Genomic DNA, 19,545 nt, shown 5'->3' with positions numbered 1-19,545 from the left:
AACTCTCAGGCAGGTAGTGGACTCCAGCCCTTTAATGAGGATGAACCCACACCTTGAGACCTCAGTGATAAAGGGCTGGCATGAAGTCTCTGAGCGGGAGGCAAGGTGGAGGGAGGCTGCGGGTGGGACTGCATGGCAGCTGCTACCTTTGCCAGGACCAATTTGGGCTTCTGGATTAGCAAACCAGTGGCCCTGGTCATGCCGGGGAGCCTTGCACTTTGGAGGCCCTGGATGAGTGGGGTGATTGCATGCAAGGGCACAGCCCAGTGCTGTCAGATGGCTTTAATGATGGCAAATGCAGGGGCAAGTGTGAACAAATGAAACCTCATTGTTTGTAGGAATTCTGGGAACCCAAGAGAGGTTGGGCTGCAGGTCTCATGTGCAGAAGCATGGAGCTCTGACAGCTTAAGTTCAAGGGGCAAGGTAGAGTGGTGAGCTGGCCAATCTCTAGGAGGAGGTATAGAATCTATGTGACTTTATAGTTTAAACAACTTAGATTTCCTATATCTGGATAATGGCTTAAATGGCCTCCTATGAACACTATGAGACTAGCTAATAATAACTAATTTTAAAACATGGTTTAGAACTCCTTGCAGGAGAAGTATTGTCTAATTTAACCACACAAAGGATAAAGATGTCATCTGTCTGACTACATGGAAATTTCATACACTCGGGTTTGCGGATGCCTTAAAAATCATTTTTAAATGTTCTCAATCTTGTGCAGTGAGTGAGATGTTTAATGGGCACCCTGCCTGTGGGATCGTTCCTTTTTTGACCCATGTCTTGCTACCTCATCTGCAGAAAGGCCCAGAATGGAAACCGTGCATGCTTTATCCCACCATAGAGAAAGGAGCCCAAGGACACCTCTGCTCCAAGGCACTAGAACCCTGGGAAACCTTACCTTATTCCAGCAGCCCTGGACTGGCAAGCCATCTTCACCCTGCAGTGAGGAAGGAAGGCAGACGGATCAGACTCTGCGAGATGGCCCACCAAGCAGCAGGACAGGGGAAACAAGGGCCACAAACACTGCGGCGGCCGATCAGGGTGCGGCCCCCCGATATAGTCTGTTTCTTTTCTCTACCCCAGGGCCGAGCCAAAAGGAGCCAGGAAGCAAGCCCGCCCGTCTGCCCATTGGCCAAGCTCACATGTAGTTACAGTGCAAGGCCAAGACGCTAGCCTGTGGGCTCAGCAAGCAGAGGTGACCTGAATGCTGTGGAGAGGACAGACCAGAGGCCTGCTGGTCTCCCCTCGGGCTGTACTGAGTGCGGGGTGCCCGTGGGCGTCACTCAGAGCTGGGGGGCCTTGGGGGCCTCAGTTTCCTCCTTCGTAAAACCTGGGGAAGGTGCGGCTCTATGAAACGACCACCCCCACTTCTCCCATTCCCTGATTTTTTTCTCTCTTCCTTAGCAGCTGGGGGAGGACATCTGGTGATCAGTAAGGAGGAGGAGGGGTGATTTCACAGGCATTGCAATGTGAGCCTGAGGTGCCTTCAGCAAGGAGGCGGGGCTCCTGGCACAGCCGTTGCTGGGGACTTGGGGGGAAGAGGCAGTGGTGGAATGGGAATCCACCGGGTGCCGCTTGTCCCCGTTGCCGGTGCACCTCCAGAGCACCAGCAGCCTCAGGACGTCCCGCGTGTCCTCGGGCCCCGCTATCCTGGCTGCTCTGGCACTCCCTGCGGGAACCTAGCAACCACTGAGAGGCAGGCGGGGAAGGTGAGATTGAACCAGGGCAAAGATCTGGTTCTCAGTCCGGGTCTATTAGAATTGCAGCCCAGATTCTAGAACCCCAGGCTCCAGGGCAGAGAAAGAGATGCACACGGGGTTTCAGGGGACCGCAGCAAGTGGTCAGCCCCCGCGAAGCCGGAATGGGAGCACCCTCTGCCCTGGACCTACTCATCCACCCATGACAGGTGCCGAAACCACTCACCTTGCATCCAGCAGACAGCTGGCCCTGCACGGGGGCCGCAGAAGTCTAGTTACCTTGTACTAAAATTCCTGATCAACAGCCCCCCAGCCCCGCCCCACATCCACAGTAACACAGCGCAGGAGACGGCGAACAGCAACAATGGGAAACAAGAAAGGCAAGGCATGTACACTTCCACAGCAAAAGTAACACACAAATGTTATTGGAGAAAATGCCAGTTTGCATTAAAGGTCAAATCAAGATAACTTTCATTGTCCCTTCTGGGTCGGGGAGGGTCTGCAGGGCGAGGTGGTGCATCCCAGGGTTCCATGAAGACCTCTGTCTCTTTCCCCAGCCCGCCACAATGCGACACTTCACACGGTCTCTGGAAGGGAGAGGAGCCTCCGTGGACCACAGGGGCATTCCCACTGGCACGTGGATGGTGGCAGGGGGGACAGACGAGGGCTGGGCAGGCAGAGGGGAGTGACAGTGTGTGGGTGAGAAGCAGGGAGGCCAGGGCTGCATCCGGCAGAACTCAAGTGTTCAGATCGTGGGAAGGGTCACGGCAGAGGGGACGCCTGGCTGCCGGTTAACGGAGGTGCCGCGGAGGGCGGGGGAGATTCCACGGCTGAGAAAGGCGCCTGTGCGGTGCGCGCTGCATGCTGGGGGTTCAAGGGGCGGGTGGGAAGGTGGGGAGCGCGGCGGGAACGGGAGGCTTGCGGCGCTGCTGGCTCTGCCGTCCTTCGTGTTGCCTGTGTGGTCCTAAAAAGTCCCTTCAAGTGGCTCTATGGTCCCCTGTCAGGGTCACACAGCATCTTTTTTTTTGTTTTTTTTTAGTAACTTTTTCTCTTCTGTTCAAAGATAATTCCTGTGTGACCCTGGGGTGGGGATGTGAGGCTGGTAATGCTCATCTGACAATTACTGGTATGAAACTAGATCCATGAGCTCCAAACCTCCTCCAGAAATTTAGGAGAGCAGGAAGTTTTTGAGCCAATTGCCTTGGAGTGAAGTGCCATCTTCTGCTTCCCCTGCAGTATGTTGAAAGGGTTGCTGTAGAAGCCTCGGGTGTCCCTGCTTGGAGAGGGACTGGGCCCAGCGGGACCAGAAATGCCACCACTTAGGTGGGACATGCTTGGGAGCGGGTCCTAAATGTCTCCCCTCCCTCCCTGTCTCTCCCTTCCCTTCCTTAACTACATTCTCAACCTTTCCAGGTTCTTCCAGACTTTTTGGTTGTGAACCACCTAAAGATGAAAGAAAAAGGGAAACCAAGGGAGGGTCTTGTAGTGTCTTCTAGGATTTAAGCAAAAAGGATGAACCCTACAGGATCTAGAATCCTGATTTTGGACCATCCCCTGGTTCTGGGGGTGTCACCAGGGTAGTGATCCCAGATCTATGCCAGAAGAACAGTCAGGGTACCCCCTCCTCTACTTTGGTTCTAGAACTTCTCATTCTGTCCCATGTTCATCAGGTGCCCATCTTTCCTCTGCTAAATCGTGCGATGCTGGAGTGGAGCGGGACATGGGGCCAACTCAGGCATCTCACTGAAATGTTTTGCCAACGCTTTTCCAACTAACTGCAGTGTGTGAAGGAAGAGAAGTCACAGTCCTAATAACTTGTCCTGAGAATCCACTTCCCTGGCTTTCTTTCTGGTGGCAGGTTTGTCTAGAAGCAGTTCTGAAAGGAGGGTCTGATGCAGCTAAGGTTGGCATCGGGTGGGGAGGGCCGCTCACATTAAGGTGATGGGCTTTTGAAGCAGCTGCAGGAGGAAGCCGAGAAAGCATCCTGGCAGACTCTGCGTGCAAGAGGAGAACGCGGCGGGAGCCCCCTGAGGACCAGCTAAGGCAGGGTGACCCTTGGTGTCTACAGAGCGAAGAGTGACAAGCGGGAGTGTGCAGGGCAGCGGAAGAGGCACGCAGGCACAAACCGCACACATGGGGAAGCCCACACTGGCCATGCAGGCAAGGGAGGGTGATGCCGTACCAGTGGGCACGGGGCATCCAGTCCGTCCAGCCCTGGTAACCCTGGCTCCCCTTTCTCTCCTTTAAAACCTCGGTGTCCCTGTTCACAAAACCAACCACGATGATTATTTAGGTCAAGGCTGGCCAGCTCCGACTGTGGCGTGGAGAGGCCCAGTCCTACCCTGGCCAGGATGCAGGACCCTCGAGGCATCTACAAGTAAACCCCAGATCCCAGTTGATTCCCATCTCCCCAGTTCAGCTTTTGTGCTCTCTCTGGCTCCTGGGAGAGTTGAGCTTTGGAGCGTGTACATCCAGCCCCCTCTCCATCTAGACTCACTTGGAGTAAACACAGGTGAACTTCAACTTTAGCACATCATAATTTCAGGACCTTCAAATGGGTTGAGGGACACTTGAGAAGCCCGGCATATGTGCCATGAATCATTCCTCGTTGGCTGGTTTGGGAAGGCTTCGTGGGGGTCTGTCTACAGATTTTGGTCTGCAGCTTTACAGGTTTTAGCCGGATGGCTGTTGACCATTGGGAGGCTGTGTGTGAAAGCCAGTTTGGGGCAGAGATGGCCCTCAGGAAACGCTAACCCCAGTGTCCTGCATCCTGACCAAGTGGGGATTCAGACAGCTTGAACTGCTGGCCACAGAGGTGGCCATGAAACGAAGAAGGCAAATGCGGGGTGGGTTTCACAATTGCTACACTGGCTTCCAAAGCCAGCCTGGAGCTAAGAGCCAAGGCCTGCTCCCAAATCCCTTTCCTCGTGGTGTCTCTGTTTCCACACATCAATTGTTCGGCATCTTCAAAGGAAAGGGCTTTAGCGGGAATTACTTGCAGCTGTGGTTTTAGGGCAACACCAACAGCAGGCAGAATTTCATCAGTCACATGAACAGGTTGGTTTTGGTAGCATCAGTGGAGTCATTTGCTTTTCATCTTTTTATTTGCCTTCTTTGTTTCCAGCTTGCAAACCTCAAGGAAAAACCCAGAACAACCAAGTGATAGATGGAAACATACCAACGGACAGGGGGCATCTAATCCAGGCGCTCCTTGGTCTCCCTTATCCCCCTTAGGCCCTCTAGAGCCTTTCTTCCCCCTCTCCCCCTGTAAATAATGGTTTAGTCCAAGAAAAAAAAATAACATAAAAACTTTAGGATCATTCATGTGTTAACATTAGAGACAGAAAAAAAAAAAAACATGAAAGACGGAAAAATAGATTCTCTCAATTAGGATATTCTCCCCAGTAGGATTAGGGGTCAGTCCCTTAGCCCACCCCTCGAAGAACCTGAGAATTTGGCTAAGGCAGGTGCGGAGGGGGCGGGGGGCAATAGGGCTGAGAGCCAGAGGTGGGAGGAAATGCAGATGGATGATACTCGTGGCCAGTTTTGCTAATTATGAGCCCAGAGTGCATCTATAATGAACAGGGGGACCCACTTCCTTCTCTTTGAGGGTTCATTTTTGAAAGGGTCTGGCCTGACAGCTTTTGTCCCAACTGGTTTTCATCCCTTTGATATTTTATGAGGAGGCAAGGTGATTTTGTTTAGAGCCCTGGGGTGTGTGTGTGCCTGTGGATGTGAATGCGGCATGTAGGCGTGTGCACATACATGGTTGTGCATGTGTGTATATGAGCTTGCGCATGTGTACACAAGTGTGTGCGTGCACTAGTGTGTGCTCACACGTGTGTACAAGTGCACGTGTGTATGTGTGTGTCCAGGGCTCACAGGTGGCACCTGGTTCTCAGCTGGGTCCTCCCGTTTTATGTGTGTCTCTGGTCCATCCTGGTCTGAAGTCATAGGCAGCTATTTGTATATGGGTATGTTGGTTCAAGAAATTCATTTGTTTCTGAAAAGCTTCAGTAAACATCGTCTTTCTAAACTGAACCCTATTTTCTATGTGTCAGGGCCACTCTCCATGTGAAGCGGGGCTATGGGAAATTCTTTGTAATGAATTTGAGTTTGGATTTTTATATGTTGGGTTTCTCGATAAAGGGGCCAAGTGTGCCCCTGGAGAGTCTTCCTGGGAACTCTCCTCCTCTACAGAAGGCCGGTTGTCTAATGCTTGGGGGCTTCTACAGTGTCCCTTGGGGTGGGCGGCCAAGTGGTCAGAGCAAAGGCTCGGAGACAGAATAGGATTTGCCTCTTATCAACCATGTGACTTTGGGAACTTACTTAACCTCTCTGAGCCTCAGTTTCTTCATCTGTAAAATGGGGATAATAATACCTCCCTCAAAACTTTGTTGTGATATGTATAGCTGATTCACTTTGTTATACAGCAGAAACTAACACACCATTGTAAAGCAGTTATACTCCAATAAAGATGTTAAAAAAAAAACAACTTTGTTGCGAGGTCTTTGTGCACATTTAGTGCTTAATACTAAATGTGCACTAATACGGTAGGTGCTCAGTAAATGACAGTGGCTTCATAAAGATAGCAGTAACGATCGCTACTTCTTGTCAGCCAGTACAGGAGCCAAGGCTGCTGCCAGTGGCACGGTCTTGTGTCTACCGTGTTCCCGCAATGGAAGGCTGCAGGGTTCCTTAGAGGGAGGAAATGGATAAGAATACTTTTGACGTTTCTCCAGGTCTTTGGAAATTACCCACATTTCTTGATTCCAGAGGTTGCCTGCAATTGCCAACACATCTTTCTAAGTGAGTTTTCTAAAATGCAGATGCTTACTTAGAAAATGAGATGTGTTTAAGAGGAAACATGTATATGCATCTTAGGGGTCATCTCATTGGCTCTAAGATATGCCCACCAATGAGGAAGTCATGGCACAATTAATCTGCAGACAGTGGACAAGCAAAACCACTAGCTGTTTGGAGGGGGAAGCCCCATGGGAAACTTTCTCAGGAATGTGGCCCCTTATTCTCTTTGGGTCAGGCCAGTGCAAAAGTGAGCACAGTTCCCTAAATTCAGAGGGTGAGAGAAGCTCCCAGGGAGTGAGGGACGGTGATGATGTGCCTGTGGGTAACAGAGGGTCAGCGGTGGTCCCTTCAGGATGGGAAACTTGCACTCTGGGCCGTCATGTTCTAAGGGCACAGGAATAGCCTTAATTGGGTGCCCCTTGAAGACAGTAGAGTAGTAACCTCACCTCCATCCTCCTTGCTCCCCTCTCCTGAAGAGGACATGAAAAGGGCCCAGGTGCATTCTAGCTGGTACGGGAGAGGGGCAAAGAGAGTCAAGCAGCAGGGGTTTCTTAAAAAAATAAATAAATGTACAAAACTGCGTTTAGAGGAAATAAATGGAAGTTGGGGGAGTGGAAGGGAAAGGATGTGGGCTATGGGATTATTATAATGGGGTGAACATATCTAGAGGGAGAAATAGTGAAGGAGTAAAGGAAAGAAGAAGCAGGCCCAGGCCGAGAGAGAGAGAGAGAGAGAGAGAGAGAGAGGAGGGAGAGCTAGGAGGTAAGGGGGCCTGGGGAAGCAAGACATGCACACACACGTGTGCACACACATGCACGCACACATATACACCCAGGCACACACGTGCACTCTCCCACACTCACACACACGTACACCCCCCCCCAGATGGCACCTCTCGTAGAGTGGGAGGAGCCTCACCACATGCTCTCAGACCTTTCAGTTGGCTGACTTGCAGGCAGCTCCACGGTTACACCCAATTTTCCTGATACCCAAATTGCCAAATTCACACCACCCTTTATCCTCTGGTGGACTGTTTCATCCTAAAAGTGGCTCCTGGGCCAAATTCACAGAGCTGTTAAGGGACAGGAGAATGCCCCTAGTGGCAAGGACAGAATCTTTCCCCTGGCATGTGTGTCCCCTTGGAAAACTGCCTCTGTTGGGCTCTGGACCTTGGCCACCACTACAAGGACCGTCCTTCTTCCATGAGCAGAAAGGAGACTCCAAGACCATCCTCTGGCGGGACTTGGAGAAGCATGGCTTTAAGGCTGTGCGATAGGATAACAGATGCTTGGGCGCCCGCCCGAGCCTCTCTGACGGGGACCCTGGGTGTGATGGGGGCAAAGTTTGGGAGCCCCCTTCCACACTCGGTGGGCACGGGCGTTTTGAACACCTCCAGCTTCACCTCCACAAGAAACAGTGAAGCTTCCAACTAGAATGTCATCTAAGCACTCCTGGCCTTTTACTTTGACAAAAGTGTCAGCATTCTGAGCTTCCAGGCACCAGAAAACACTGGTCAGGGCACAGCGCTGACTCTGCTTGGAACTTCCTTCATTTTGTAGGCTTTTATTACCAAGCCCTCATCTCTCCCCTCAGAAGTCCTGTTAGGGCTGGTGGTATAAAGAGGTCTGGAAGAGGAGGTGAGATGTAGTTGGGACTCTTCTAGGATGTTCTGGTATCCAGAGAGTCAGATGTCTTGGATGGAAGAATAAGCTGGTCCTTGATTTGGAAACCTGCCCTTCAGAAGAAGTCGACTGGTTCTTTATGGTGCACTCAGAGGAAGGTTCAGGTACCTTGCCTGTTTTCTGGACTTGACTTTTACTGACATATTGCTGATTTATATGTGGGACTGGGGGGAAGTGTATAAAACCTTGGACACGGCAAGTGGAGAAGAAATATTTCCCCACTGGATCGTGGGGACTCAGCGGCTTATTCAGTGACCTCGGTTCCTTGAGCATCAGAGCCACCAGCCTCTCGCCCCTGTCCACCTGCCTGCCCTCTAGAGCACACAGTCACCACCGATGGGAGGACTAGCTTTGCAGCCTTCAAATGCCCAGTGCCTCAAGCCAACTGAAAAAGTCATAAGGGATAGGTTTAACAAGTGTTAATCGAATTAACAAAGAACACCAGAACACTTTAGACATAAATTAGAAAGGAGGTTAGTATGTCAACTGAGAGGTGCAATGATCAATTATTTTAGTGGCCTAAATTCTTGGATGCCACAGTAATGAAGGTGGGCTTCCCAGCCTGCCTGAACAGGCTGGCCCATTTCTGGAAGTAGGTCTGTTTATTCCAGGGGTTTCTAGACTTGGTCTCCCCATGGACGGTCTGGGAGGGGTCGCTCTGCCTCTTCCTTCTTGTTCATAGAATATATGGGACACATTGATTGCTTTTGACCAGCTGCCAGAAAGGAAAATTTAGGAATATGGAAGCGTTCAATAAATCGATCTTAAATGGAAGAGACTTGCACTGATGCTAGATATAAACGTACAGATTCTGGCATGTTCTAGCCATAAACACGGCTATCGGTGTTCAAAGATCAGCAGAAGGCCTGGGTTCTGGAAGCCGCCTGCTCTGTCTCTAACACTCCTGGGAACTCAGAACATGTTATCATAGTTCAGGGCCTCGTTTCTCCATCGGTTCGTCCCACTCCTCTTTTACCTCTAAGATCCTTGGGTATTCTTCCCACTAGAAGATGCTCTTGGGCTCCTAGGGGATGTGCATCCCACTGAGAACCCCTGTGATGAGGCAGCCAATGAGACGTTCTAGAAGGGAACCCAAAAGTCATCCCTCGGTCAGATGTAGTGAGATGATCTCTCCTGGGCACAAATGTGCCACGTGTCATGTGCCATCAGATGGCTGTGGGTGCTGTGGACAGACACTCAGTAACTGCGTCCTGGTGAACATGGCAGAAACCAAAGGGACAGCTGGCGGCCTCGAAAGGCACGATTGGTTTCATAGTCCTGCCGACTCTTCCCGAGAGAAATAATGGCTGGGATAGTTTTTTTTTTTTTTCCGGTACGCGGGCCTCTCACTGTCGTGGCCTCTCCCGTTGCGGAGCACAGACTCCGGACGCGCAGGCTCAGCGGCCATGGCTCACGGGCCCAGCCGCTCCGCGGCATGTGGGATCTTCCCGGACCGGGGCACGAACCCGTGTCCCCTGCATCGGCAGGCGGACTCTTAACCACTGTGCCACCAGGGAAGCCCTGGGATAGTTTTTTAAAGGATTGGCTGTGTACAACAGCTGTCTGCTTGTTCTTGGAACTGGGATTTATTTTCTCTCTCACCAGTGGCCTGGGATGCCTGGTATGCCTGGTAAAACTAAGTGTCAGAAGACTAGGACTCAGCAACGATGGATATAAAAATATCATTTAGGGGCCCATTATCAGGGCAACCTGGAGAGAGCCGGGCATGTGACTCCTGTTACTGGATGGCAATGCTAATCTGATGGCTGTCCTGGGATTCAGCCTCCCCTTTCCACATGGAAAAATACATGCTTCAATTTCAAGATTAGGTCCCGGGCTCCCTGTATGCTATGGATGAAGCCCCTCACTATAAAGCCTTTTAATTTAGTATGATATATCAGGAAAAACTGTATTTCCATGTTGGGTCAGGAATCCCCAGTTGGTCATTCCACCTCACCATGATGACATTAGTAACCAGAGCCAAAGTGCCAGGACTCAGACTCACCCGGTTTCCTTTGTCCCCGGGTGGTCCGTGTAAACCCTGCAATAAATCAGAGAAACGAAGACACGTTAATGAGAAAGCACAGGACGGCCGTACAGTCCTTCCTTCCAGGCTCATAAAGCTCTTTACCGGTGCCTAATTCATCTGAGACAGCCTTAATTATCCCCATTTTACGGAAGGGGGACAAAGGAGAAAATTGCTCAAGGAACTTGACCTAGAGACAGATAACGAGTTATGGGTAAAGTCAAACACAGTTCTGGTTTTCTCACTCTGCACCAATGCCCTGGCCTGCGGCCGAGTTCTTCTAGATGGTTCATGCTGAGGACACGGTCTGGGCGCAGAGACCTCTCCTGGAAGGGCAGGTATTTGCATGGCTCTCCCACTAGCCTCTTGCTAGAAAAATGACTCCAAAGCTCCTGAGCCCCTCTTTTCAAGGTGCCAGCTGCTCCCCTTGTATTTAGCTGGGGAGTGGGCACAAGGCAAAGACTGGCTGGAGGTGCCTACTTAGCCAAAGCACAGCCGAGCATGGAACCCACGATCAAGTGTATGACCTTCAAGTGGGTGGGAAACCAAAGTCCTGGCTCTCGTAGGCAGCCGACTTCTATAAGCCAGCAAGGAGACGTTGGCTGCAAATGGAAAGCCAGTCCCGTGGGAAGCTGCCCGTCTCAGGAGACATCTCCTTGCCTGATGGCGATCTGGACCTGGTTCGGTCCCTCCTCGAGGGTAGGGGCCGTGGCACATTCACCTGTGAGACCCCCACTGCCTTGAGCACAGAGCCCTGCAGCGGAAGGGGCTCATCTGTGTTTGCTACAGCCAGTCAGACGGTGCACACGGCTGAGGACATGGTTCCCTAACAGGGGCCGTGTGCGCCAGGGTTCGCCTCTAGCGGTGCCCGGCGGGGAAGTTCTAGAGCGTGGGCTAGTGGCTTTTGGCTGCTTCCACTGCCACAGAACTGAGCACTGTCGCTTGGCCCTGGATTTTTTGCCCCAGGCTCTGGGTATTCTGTTTTGACAGTGCTTCTGTGGGGGACCAGGGCAGGTGGAGAGCAACCTCTGATCCCACGAGACTTACAGGAAGCCCAGCTGCTCCCGTTGGTCCTGTCATCCCAGGGTCGCCTTTGCTGCCCTGAAACCGGAGAAAGAACACATAAGCCTTCTCTGACATGGTAACAACCTCCCGTCAGCCATTTTCTGTTTTCATACAAAACTTGGGAAACCTTTCCAGTCTCTTCAAAGAGACACCCCCCCCACAAGGAAGCGAGGGCTGGGTGGGGAGGCGGGGTGAAGGTGGGGTGACTGCTGAGGCCTCTGCCCCGAGGAGAGGGCTTGGAAGCCTCTCTCACCCTCCCTCCACAGAGCCTGGCCCCCCAACGTCCTTAGGAAGGACTGGACAGTGTCTAGCGGGGGTACTAGTTGGCCAGAGGCAGAAGCAGGGGAGGGGAACAAGGGGCAGGAAACGGGCACGGACAAGGGAGACGGGGGAGAACGGGGAGAGGAAGAGAGCTCTGGTTTCTCTTCGGAGCTGTGTCACCCCTCGGAGCAGCCACCCTGGTTCCCCAAGTGGCTGGTGATCTCAGGGAAGCCCACGCCTCTCTCCAGAAGCTCCCCACCCTCTCCTCCCTCCCCTCCGCCAGCTGTGGGATCCAAGAGCATAGCGACAGAGCCCCCGGCGGCAGACGGCAAGAGGGAGAGCTGCTCCCGCAGGCGGAGAGACCAGCAGACGGCCACTCAGAGGCCCAGCACCCAAGCTGGCCCCCCAGCGACCCCAGGCCCCGCGGTGTGGAAACCGGGCCAGGCTGGGAGGGGCTGACGCACGGAACTCTCCTGCCTCCGCCCGCCGCCCTGGCTGCGGGAGACGTGACCCATGGAAGCCGGCCTGAGGCACAGGTCTCCTGGCTTCTTGATGTCTCCCAGGTTTTCTAACACCACCTGGCACTCTGTTTCATGCCGTATCCCTAAATCACTGCAGGATTGAGGCGTGTCCGGTGACAGCAGGGCCTGGGGCCTTGTGTGGCACCTGGGACCGATGCCAGGTGACCGGAAGCTGAGTGAAGGAAGCTCTCCAAGTCTCTGTCCACTCGTAGCTACAAAATGAGCACCTCAGGCCTGCCTGCCACCCCATGGGCGGGGAGGATCATCAAGAGAAGACATGGGTGAGGTGCTTGCCGGGTCGAGGAGGAACGGATGGGGCCCGAGATGGCTGGCTGATGCGGTGGCCCTGTGGGCTGCAGGCGCAGGGGCTGAGGACCCGAGGCTGAGAGGGGCAGCAGGGCCCCTTGTCCTGGTGGTCCAGGCTCCCGGCTCGCTGAGCACTCACCCTCTCTCCCTTTGGTCCCGCTGGGCCTGGAACTCCAATTGGTCCTGGAGTACCCTGGGGAGGTGAAAGAGCGCAGAGGTGAGGGTCCTGACGCCGAGGGGAGCCCCGGGAGCCCCGCGCGACACCTGGAGATGAGCAAGGTCCAGAGGCCCAGTTTTCAGGGTTGGCGAGGCCAGGCTTGTTCAGGGTGGTCATTGGACTGGGCCGCGTTCCTGTTTGGGTTTGGGGGCCTCAGGGAGAGAGCGCCTCCCCCCTGCCTCAGAGCCAGATTTGAGGAAGGTACCCTTTTAGTTTCACAACCAAGCTTGCCAAGGCTGAAAACGGCAGAACAGTTGCTTAGTTTGCTCCCAGAAGCGCTCGGGAGGGAGCCGACGCCATCCCAGGGGTGGGGAGGCCGGGGGCTGGCACCCCTTTGCTGATGCAGCTCCACATGCAGCGGGAGGGTCTTCATGCCACAGAGACCGATGCAGACGCACACACAGAGGCAGGCGTGGGAGGGTCATTCAGCCACCGCCTACTCCACCCACCCCCACTGTGGGCCCTGGCCCTGGCCTTCAGCCTCCGGCCAGGCCTTCTGTCCCCATCCCAGGCCCTAGGGAACAGGCTGGATTGGAGAGTGGATTAGTATGCTTCGGAGGTCTGCTGACACTGGCCTGGCAGGGAGGTGTGTCCTAAGCACTCCTGACTCGGGGCTGCAGCCCAGGGGGTCAGCTGGAGCATCAGAGCTGTGTTGATTAGAGACACAGCAGGGCTTGCTAAGGCGTAATTAAACATCTTCTCCAGGTTCCTAATTTACGGCCTGACTAGACGAAGTCTATATTTCCAAGCTTCCTATTGCTCTGCCTCGGTGATTGTATTTCTTGCTCAGGACATGAGGACTGGGCCTGGGCCTGTGGGCGGTTCACGGTGGTGCTCCGAATGTAGCTGTGATAGGCAGGGCAGGAGCAAGGTGGGGAAAGGCTGATTTACTTTACATGAAAATAAAAAAGAGGATAAGATGTTCTCGGTGGCCCCTTTGAGGGAAGAAGGAAAGCTGTGGACATCTGTGACAGAGTGTCAGAATAGCACTCTGGAGTCAATGGCCATCTTCAAGTCCTGCCTCAAAGGCCTATAACTGTGCTATTGGAGAAGTTTCTTGGCTCCTCTAAGGATCAGTTTTCCCACCTGTAAAATGGGAATAATAGCATGAGTGTCTGCTTCCTAGGTTGCGGCCAGGTTAGAATGGATGAATACATGTCACACATTTGGTGCTGGGCCTGACACCTAGGAAGTGTCCAGTAAATGTCCTGGAAGGGTAGGATCACTCTTCCCATAAACATTTTCCTTTAAGGTTGTGTTATTGATTTTATAAGAAAAAAACCCTTCAGGTCCAAAGGGGGCAGAATATATGAATGTGCACTGCTCCCCTCTGTCCAATGTGAATGAAATAAGTAGTTGAGAGGAAAGTCATGGTTTCTCTGATTCCAGCCACAGATAATGACCCTAGCCCAGACTGGCCACCTGGGAAAGGTGTGCTAGGTGCGAGGAGGATGGAAAGAAAGGGACTGTGGTGGGGGACAGCTGTGGTGCCACAGGAAGTGAAAGGTGTGGTTGTGACATGCTGTCAGAACACTGAGCTAGGACTCGCCTGTGTGCTCCTAAGTGCTACACCTGCCCTCACCCATCAGTGCGGTCCCTACCCACATACACACCAGACTGGTGGCTGCACAGGACTAGAAAGCCCTTGTGGGCAGACAGGAGATGGACAGAGCTCACAGCATGAAGACAACACGGCATGACGGGCACATACAGACACTGTTGTGTTTGCTGGGGATGTGAGTCACAGCCCAAACCCCTAGGGCTGGGGTCCCAGGCTGAAGTCAGCACTCCTTTAGGAACAGAGTCTTTGCTGCTGGAGCAGCCTCCCACCCCACAGCCAGTGTTCTGGAAATTCAGATTTGAGGACCCTGGGTGCATTCTACGGACAGGGAAATTTCGATGAAGGCCAGCTGTCTTTGGTTAAGAGGCCTGAATAAGCACTTCTGAACTGAGCACAGATGGCACTTTTTGGTGTTGGTGGTGGGATAAGGCATGACTCACTGAAGAAATGAGGCCACAGCAGGACAGACGAAAGGGATTACAGGCCAGGGGTGGGGTGGGGGTGGGGGTGGGGGTTGAGGGGTAATGGAGAAGTGACACTCACCGGTGGCCCAGGCCTGCCGTCCAAACCTGAAGCTCCCTGGACAAAGGGAACAGTTTGACCAAAAGAAGGGGAAGGGAGGAATGGGAGGGAGAAAAAGGGACCAGGGAGGGGAGAGGTGAGTGAAGCAGTGACTCTGGACAGACATAAATGCTGGTAATTAAACAAAATGGGAGAAATAAGCTTGGGAGGACAGGTAATGTATTCACATGAAAACCAACAAAAACATGGAGACACTGAGTGCAGTGTGGCCAACTGCTGAGCAAGCTGGGTGGAGATCAGTGCAGGTGGCCGTGCCGATCCTCTGTGCCCCCTGCTCCCCTCTCTCCTTTCATTCTCTCTCAGAAACCTCTCTTCCAAGGGATTGCAGTGTTCCAGGGAAAGAGTTATAGAAAGTAAATTCATGGAGAGGTGTCTGGAACCAGAGCTAGTGCATCCTTCCCGGGACCAGTCTTACTTGGGGAAGACACGCCTACATGGCAGGTGGGGCCCAGGTGAGGGTGGTCTTCCCAGCCTTTTTTGCATACCTGTTGAGGCGAGGCCACACTGGGAGACCCCAGGAGGCTCAGCATTGAATTACAGCATCCAGCTTTGAAATCTGGGTAGAAGTTGGCCTACTTCAACTTCAGCTAGCTGGGAGGAGTTGGGGCCTTGAAATATAATACTAATAATGCCTGACATTTCTCTGGCATTTTACAGTTTGCAAAGCTTAACACAAACTCAATCCATTCATATTATCCCAGACAAGGCCTCTTTTATAGAAAAAGCCTTTAGGGGCAGCTGACTGGGACAGAGGTCTAAGGCCATGTATCCCTTGGAATAAACTGTCTGGCAGTTGGGATGCTATTAACACCCACTCACTATGCAGCATCCAGTGATTCATACAGTGGGAATTAGAGTTCTTATTCCAATGCTGGGCTATGATGCTGCCCCTACAACCCACCTAGGGGAACAGGGGTACAATTATCTGATGAGGCCAATAAGACAAAGCAGGGAGAGAGCAACTGGGACACTCTAGGCCAATAAGGACTGAGTTCTTGAAATCTGCTTCCAACTGAGCCTCAGAAATGAGCCGAGGCCTCAGGATTTTAAATGTGGGGGAATACCCCCAGGTAAGGGAGGGCAGGGAGCTGCTTCCTGCTGGGGGAAGGGTGTTGGGTAGCAGGATCCTACAGGGCCTCGCTTCTCAGTCTTAGGACCACATAATTCTGGGACCAATCTTGCTTATGGCCTAGAGAGTTGTGGTTCTCAAACCCAGCTACAATGTCAGAATCTCCTGGGGTGATGTTAAATAATACAGGTGCCTGGGCCCTACCACAGCCCAATTCAAACAGAATATAGCATACTTGGAAAGCTCCAGGGGATTCCAATGTGCAGCCAGCACTGAGAACCATCTGTAGGGCAAATAAGAGGAACGCAATAAGATGTGCCTGGAAACACAGGCTGCTGCTATACGAAGTAAAACACTGAGGGGAAGCCTAAAAACAGAACTTTAGCTAAACATCCATATACTTTGGATATGCAGCGTTAATACTGAGTTGTCTTGAGAGGTCTGGCGCAGAGGGCATGAACTGGAGTTTTTGGGGCCATATGTGGGCCACTGACATATTTTGTATGGGTTGTAGTATTGCAGATAATTTTGATTTAATATTAGAAAATGAGGAGATATCCCATCAAATGCCAGATGTGTAGCTTCCTTAGAAAAATTAGAATATGCAGAAATACTGGACCCTCATTCCCCCAAAGCAACAGTCAGCTGAACTGAGTAGGGCTGTTACCACAGTCCCCACCACTCCTTATTGTCCCTCTGATGTCCACGTTAGTTGCCCTTTATGAACACTGCTTGCTCTGTTGTTTTCTTAAGCTAGCCAAAGCACTTCTCTGTACCCATGTCTCTATCAAAAGTTGCAAAATCAAAGATAGACTGGGTACTTTGTCTTTCATCTGGTGCTTTCTTTGTTTATATTACCTGTATGGTCTTCATCCCAATCCCTGACTGAATTCTCCAATGTTCACTAGGGTTATTGGAGCCATGAAGGTGAACAAGGAGAGGTCTGTGGTTGAGTGGGGGTGGGCAGGAAGGCACTTTAATAGTAAAAAGTACTTAGTCATTTTGGACACAGCTTAAGACATGGGAAAGTGTCTGCTAAAGTCATCAGTGTACTGTAGTCTGTCAAGCGAATCAGCTCCTTAAATATTCCCACATTTGATGCACTAATGAGGTGTAATCAAACCTTTTGTTCTTGCTGTTTGGTTGCTGTGATTACATTAACCAGACCTTCAAACCCTGCCAAGCTGGGGCATCTGGGCTTCCCCATCATTCCTCTGCTTTTTACAGCTTCCTGGGGGTGGGAACGGGCCTTGTGCCCAGCACAGAGGAAGCCTTAGTGGCTGGAAAGAGCCCTTTGCAAGGCTGTGGCCTCAGTGAAGGAGCAGCCTCTGGTGTAGCCAGGCCATCGACTTCATATGTGACCTCAAGTGACTCACTTTTTTCTCCAGACCCACCAATAAAACGATTATAGGGAATCCTAAAGTCCCTTCCAGATCTTGAAAATACAAACAAGAAAAGAGTGCCAACCTCACTGGGGTGTGAGGGAGGATGGAGCGCAGGGCTCCGGGATAGGTGGTGGCATGTGCTCATCTGGAGACACAGGTGAGGCAGTGATGAGACCATCAGTCACTGGAGCTTGGGGCAAAGGAATTCGCCCAGTCCAGGCCCGACATCCGGAGATGCAGATGCCTTCTGAGCAGCCCCCGCCCTGACCTGGGACCTTTAGCTGAGATCAGAGATCTCAGGGAACCAAGATGTGAGTGGCCTTAGCCTGCTGGGACTGGAGGATCTGACTTTGTTGCAAGCTTTTCTGCTGTGGCCAGTGCTTAAGAGCAGAGAGCAGGGGCTCTCTTGGGGTCTGCCTGGGAAAGTAGGAGAGACATGAATACTGTCCTAATGCTCCCAAGTCCTCTAAGCTTGGCCCCAATAAGGGCAGATTTTTATTGCCTCAAACAAGCACAAGTAGGGCCTAAGGCTGTTCTCGGGCCCCTTCTGGCTCCCAGCTGGGTCCTCCTTGGGGTGGGGGGCTTTGTCGTATTCAGATTCACATTCCTCCAGAACCTAGGACAGGGCCAGCCCAGAGGAGGCCCTCGGTAAGAGAGTTAGAGCCTACGGTCTTGTCCAGGTGGGAAAGCAGAACCTCATGGAGCTCTGGAATGCTCAGAACTTTAGAACCTCGAGTTTTCCAGTGGCCTTCTCCCGGGGCCCTGCCCAGCACCTCCTCAGGACCACCCGGCCAGGCCCCTCACACCAGTTTGCCGGGTCCACGATACTCACGGGTAATCCCAGAGGACCTCGGTCTCCTTTTTCTCCCTGGACGCCCTTCTCTCCTTTTGCTCCATCTAGCCCTGCTTCCCCCTGAAGGAAAGGGAGATGGGCGAGATCACAGAAGGGCATGGCCCAGACGACTCATTCTTGCATTCTGGGGTCCTGCAGATGGGGATGGGCGGTGGGGAGGGATGGTAGATAGAGGAGGGAGGAGGTAGAGGTGGCTGACCCAGGGGTGGCAGGCCGGGGACTCCAAGAATTGCTGAATTCTTAGCCTGGCTCTGCCTCAATTACAGTCAGTTACTACAGAGTATCTCTGTGGTAACTCTGAGGTCCCCAAAGGGAAAAGGGATGGCAGGAGTAGAGACAAACCCATAGGTCAGTTCCAGGTCAGGCTTTGGCATAGATGACCATTTGCATAGCAGAAAAACTGGGACCCTGCAGATACTGGATGGCGAATGCCTGAAATGCCACCACTGGAGCTCTGAGGCTCCCACAGTAACCAGGAGAGGAAACTGCCAAATAGTCCCCTGGAGAACGCCAGCGTAGGAGACAAGGGCTGTTGTCACGCCAGCAGCCTCCAGCCCCTCTTATCCATTTGAAATGCTGGGGATGGGAGCTGGGAGAGTCCCAGGCCAGAGTCCAGTGGGCTTGGTCCTGGGAAGGGGTCCCTTGCTATGCCACCCTCTGTCTGCCACCTATACTTCAGGGTGAGTGAAAGGTCTGGGGCAGGTTACATGGAAAAAGGATTTCATCACTGGCTAAGAATCTAACCTGTCACTCTGTAGGGTTGATCGATGGATGGGAAAATTCTGAATCCAAAGCCTGCCCAGTGTCAGTGATGGATGTTAACGGGACCATAGGACTTTATTCTGTCCTAATGGTACCCCACTGGCTGAAGTGTCACATGATTTCGTTTAGGGAAGGGGTCAGCTGGGTCCCCTGTCTCTGAAGCATTTTCTCTCTTTTCTGCCTTCACTGACACAGCGCCTTCCCCTACCCCCTTCACCCAGCACCTGTCACGTGATCTCTTCTTACCTTTGGTCCAGGAACGCCTTGGAGCCCCTGCATTTGGAATCAAAACAAAGCACCTCTGGTTAAGTCGACTTCCTTGTCCACAAGTTGGACCACAAAAAACCAGGGGCTTAGGGTACAGAGCCTGGCCTGGGGCCCCTGCCCAGGAGAGGTAGAAGGGAATGCTAAGGGGGGGGTCCAGCTTAGGACTTCCTGGGGTGGGGTCTGAGCCAGGCTTCCCCAGCCAGGGACTGAGAATCCCTCTGTGGCCCTCACAGCTGATGCATGAGAGAAGATTCAGAGTCTCATGAAGGCAAAATTCAGAGGGAACACAGCAAAATTAAATAATATGTGCAAAGTGCTTAGAGTAGCATCTGGCACATAGTAAGTTTCAATATACCTTGGCTACTGTCATTACTACTACTACTACTACTACTACTACTACTACTACTTGTACCAATGACAATGGGTGGCCCATCACCACGGGGACTGTGAACCTGGCAGAGGCAAGGACCAGCATTGTTGGT

General features: G+C 52.4%; 1 protein-coding gene across 1 annotated transcript in view; it reads right to left on the bottom strand.

Moving 5' to 3' along the window:
* Window positions 1-19,545, bottom strand: part of COL13A1 (collagen type XIII alpha 1 chain) — a 95,417-nt gene that overhangs the window by 10,026 nt on the left and 65,846 nt on the right. The window contains exons 31-39 of the mRNA XM_028480858.2: window positions 19,043-19,069; window positions 18,014-18,094; window positions 16,032-16,079; window positions 14,689-14,724; window positions 12,507-12,560; window positions 11,262-11,315; window positions 10,194-10,229; window positions 3,883-3,960; window positions 902-940 (exon numbers count right to left, since the gene is read on the bottom strand). Of these exons, the coding sequence (XP_028336659.2) occupies window positions 902-940; window positions 3,883-3,960; window positions 10,194-10,229; window positions 11,262-11,315; window positions 12,507-12,560; window positions 14,689-14,724; window positions 16,032-16,079; window positions 18,014-18,094; window positions 19,043-19,069 (453 nt within the window). The remainder of the gene's footprint in view (window positions 1-901; window positions 941-3,882; window positions 3,961-10,193; window positions 10,230-11,261; window positions 11,316-12,506; window positions 12,561-14,688; window positions 14,725-16,031; window positions 16,080-18,013; window positions 18,095-19,042; window positions 19,070-19,545) is intronic.

This window comes from Physeter macrocephalus, chromosome 20 (assembly GCF_002837175.3).
Source record: "Physeter macrocephalus isolate SW-GA chromosome 20, ASM283717v5, whole genome shotgun sequence".
NCBI classification, from domain to species: domain Eukaryota; kingdom Metazoa; phylum Chordata; class Mammalia; order Artiodactyla; family Physeteridae; genus Physeter; species Physeter macrocephalus.
The sequence above is the reverse complement of the archived record's forward strand: the minus strand, read 5'-3'. Positions and strand labels throughout refer to the sequence as shown.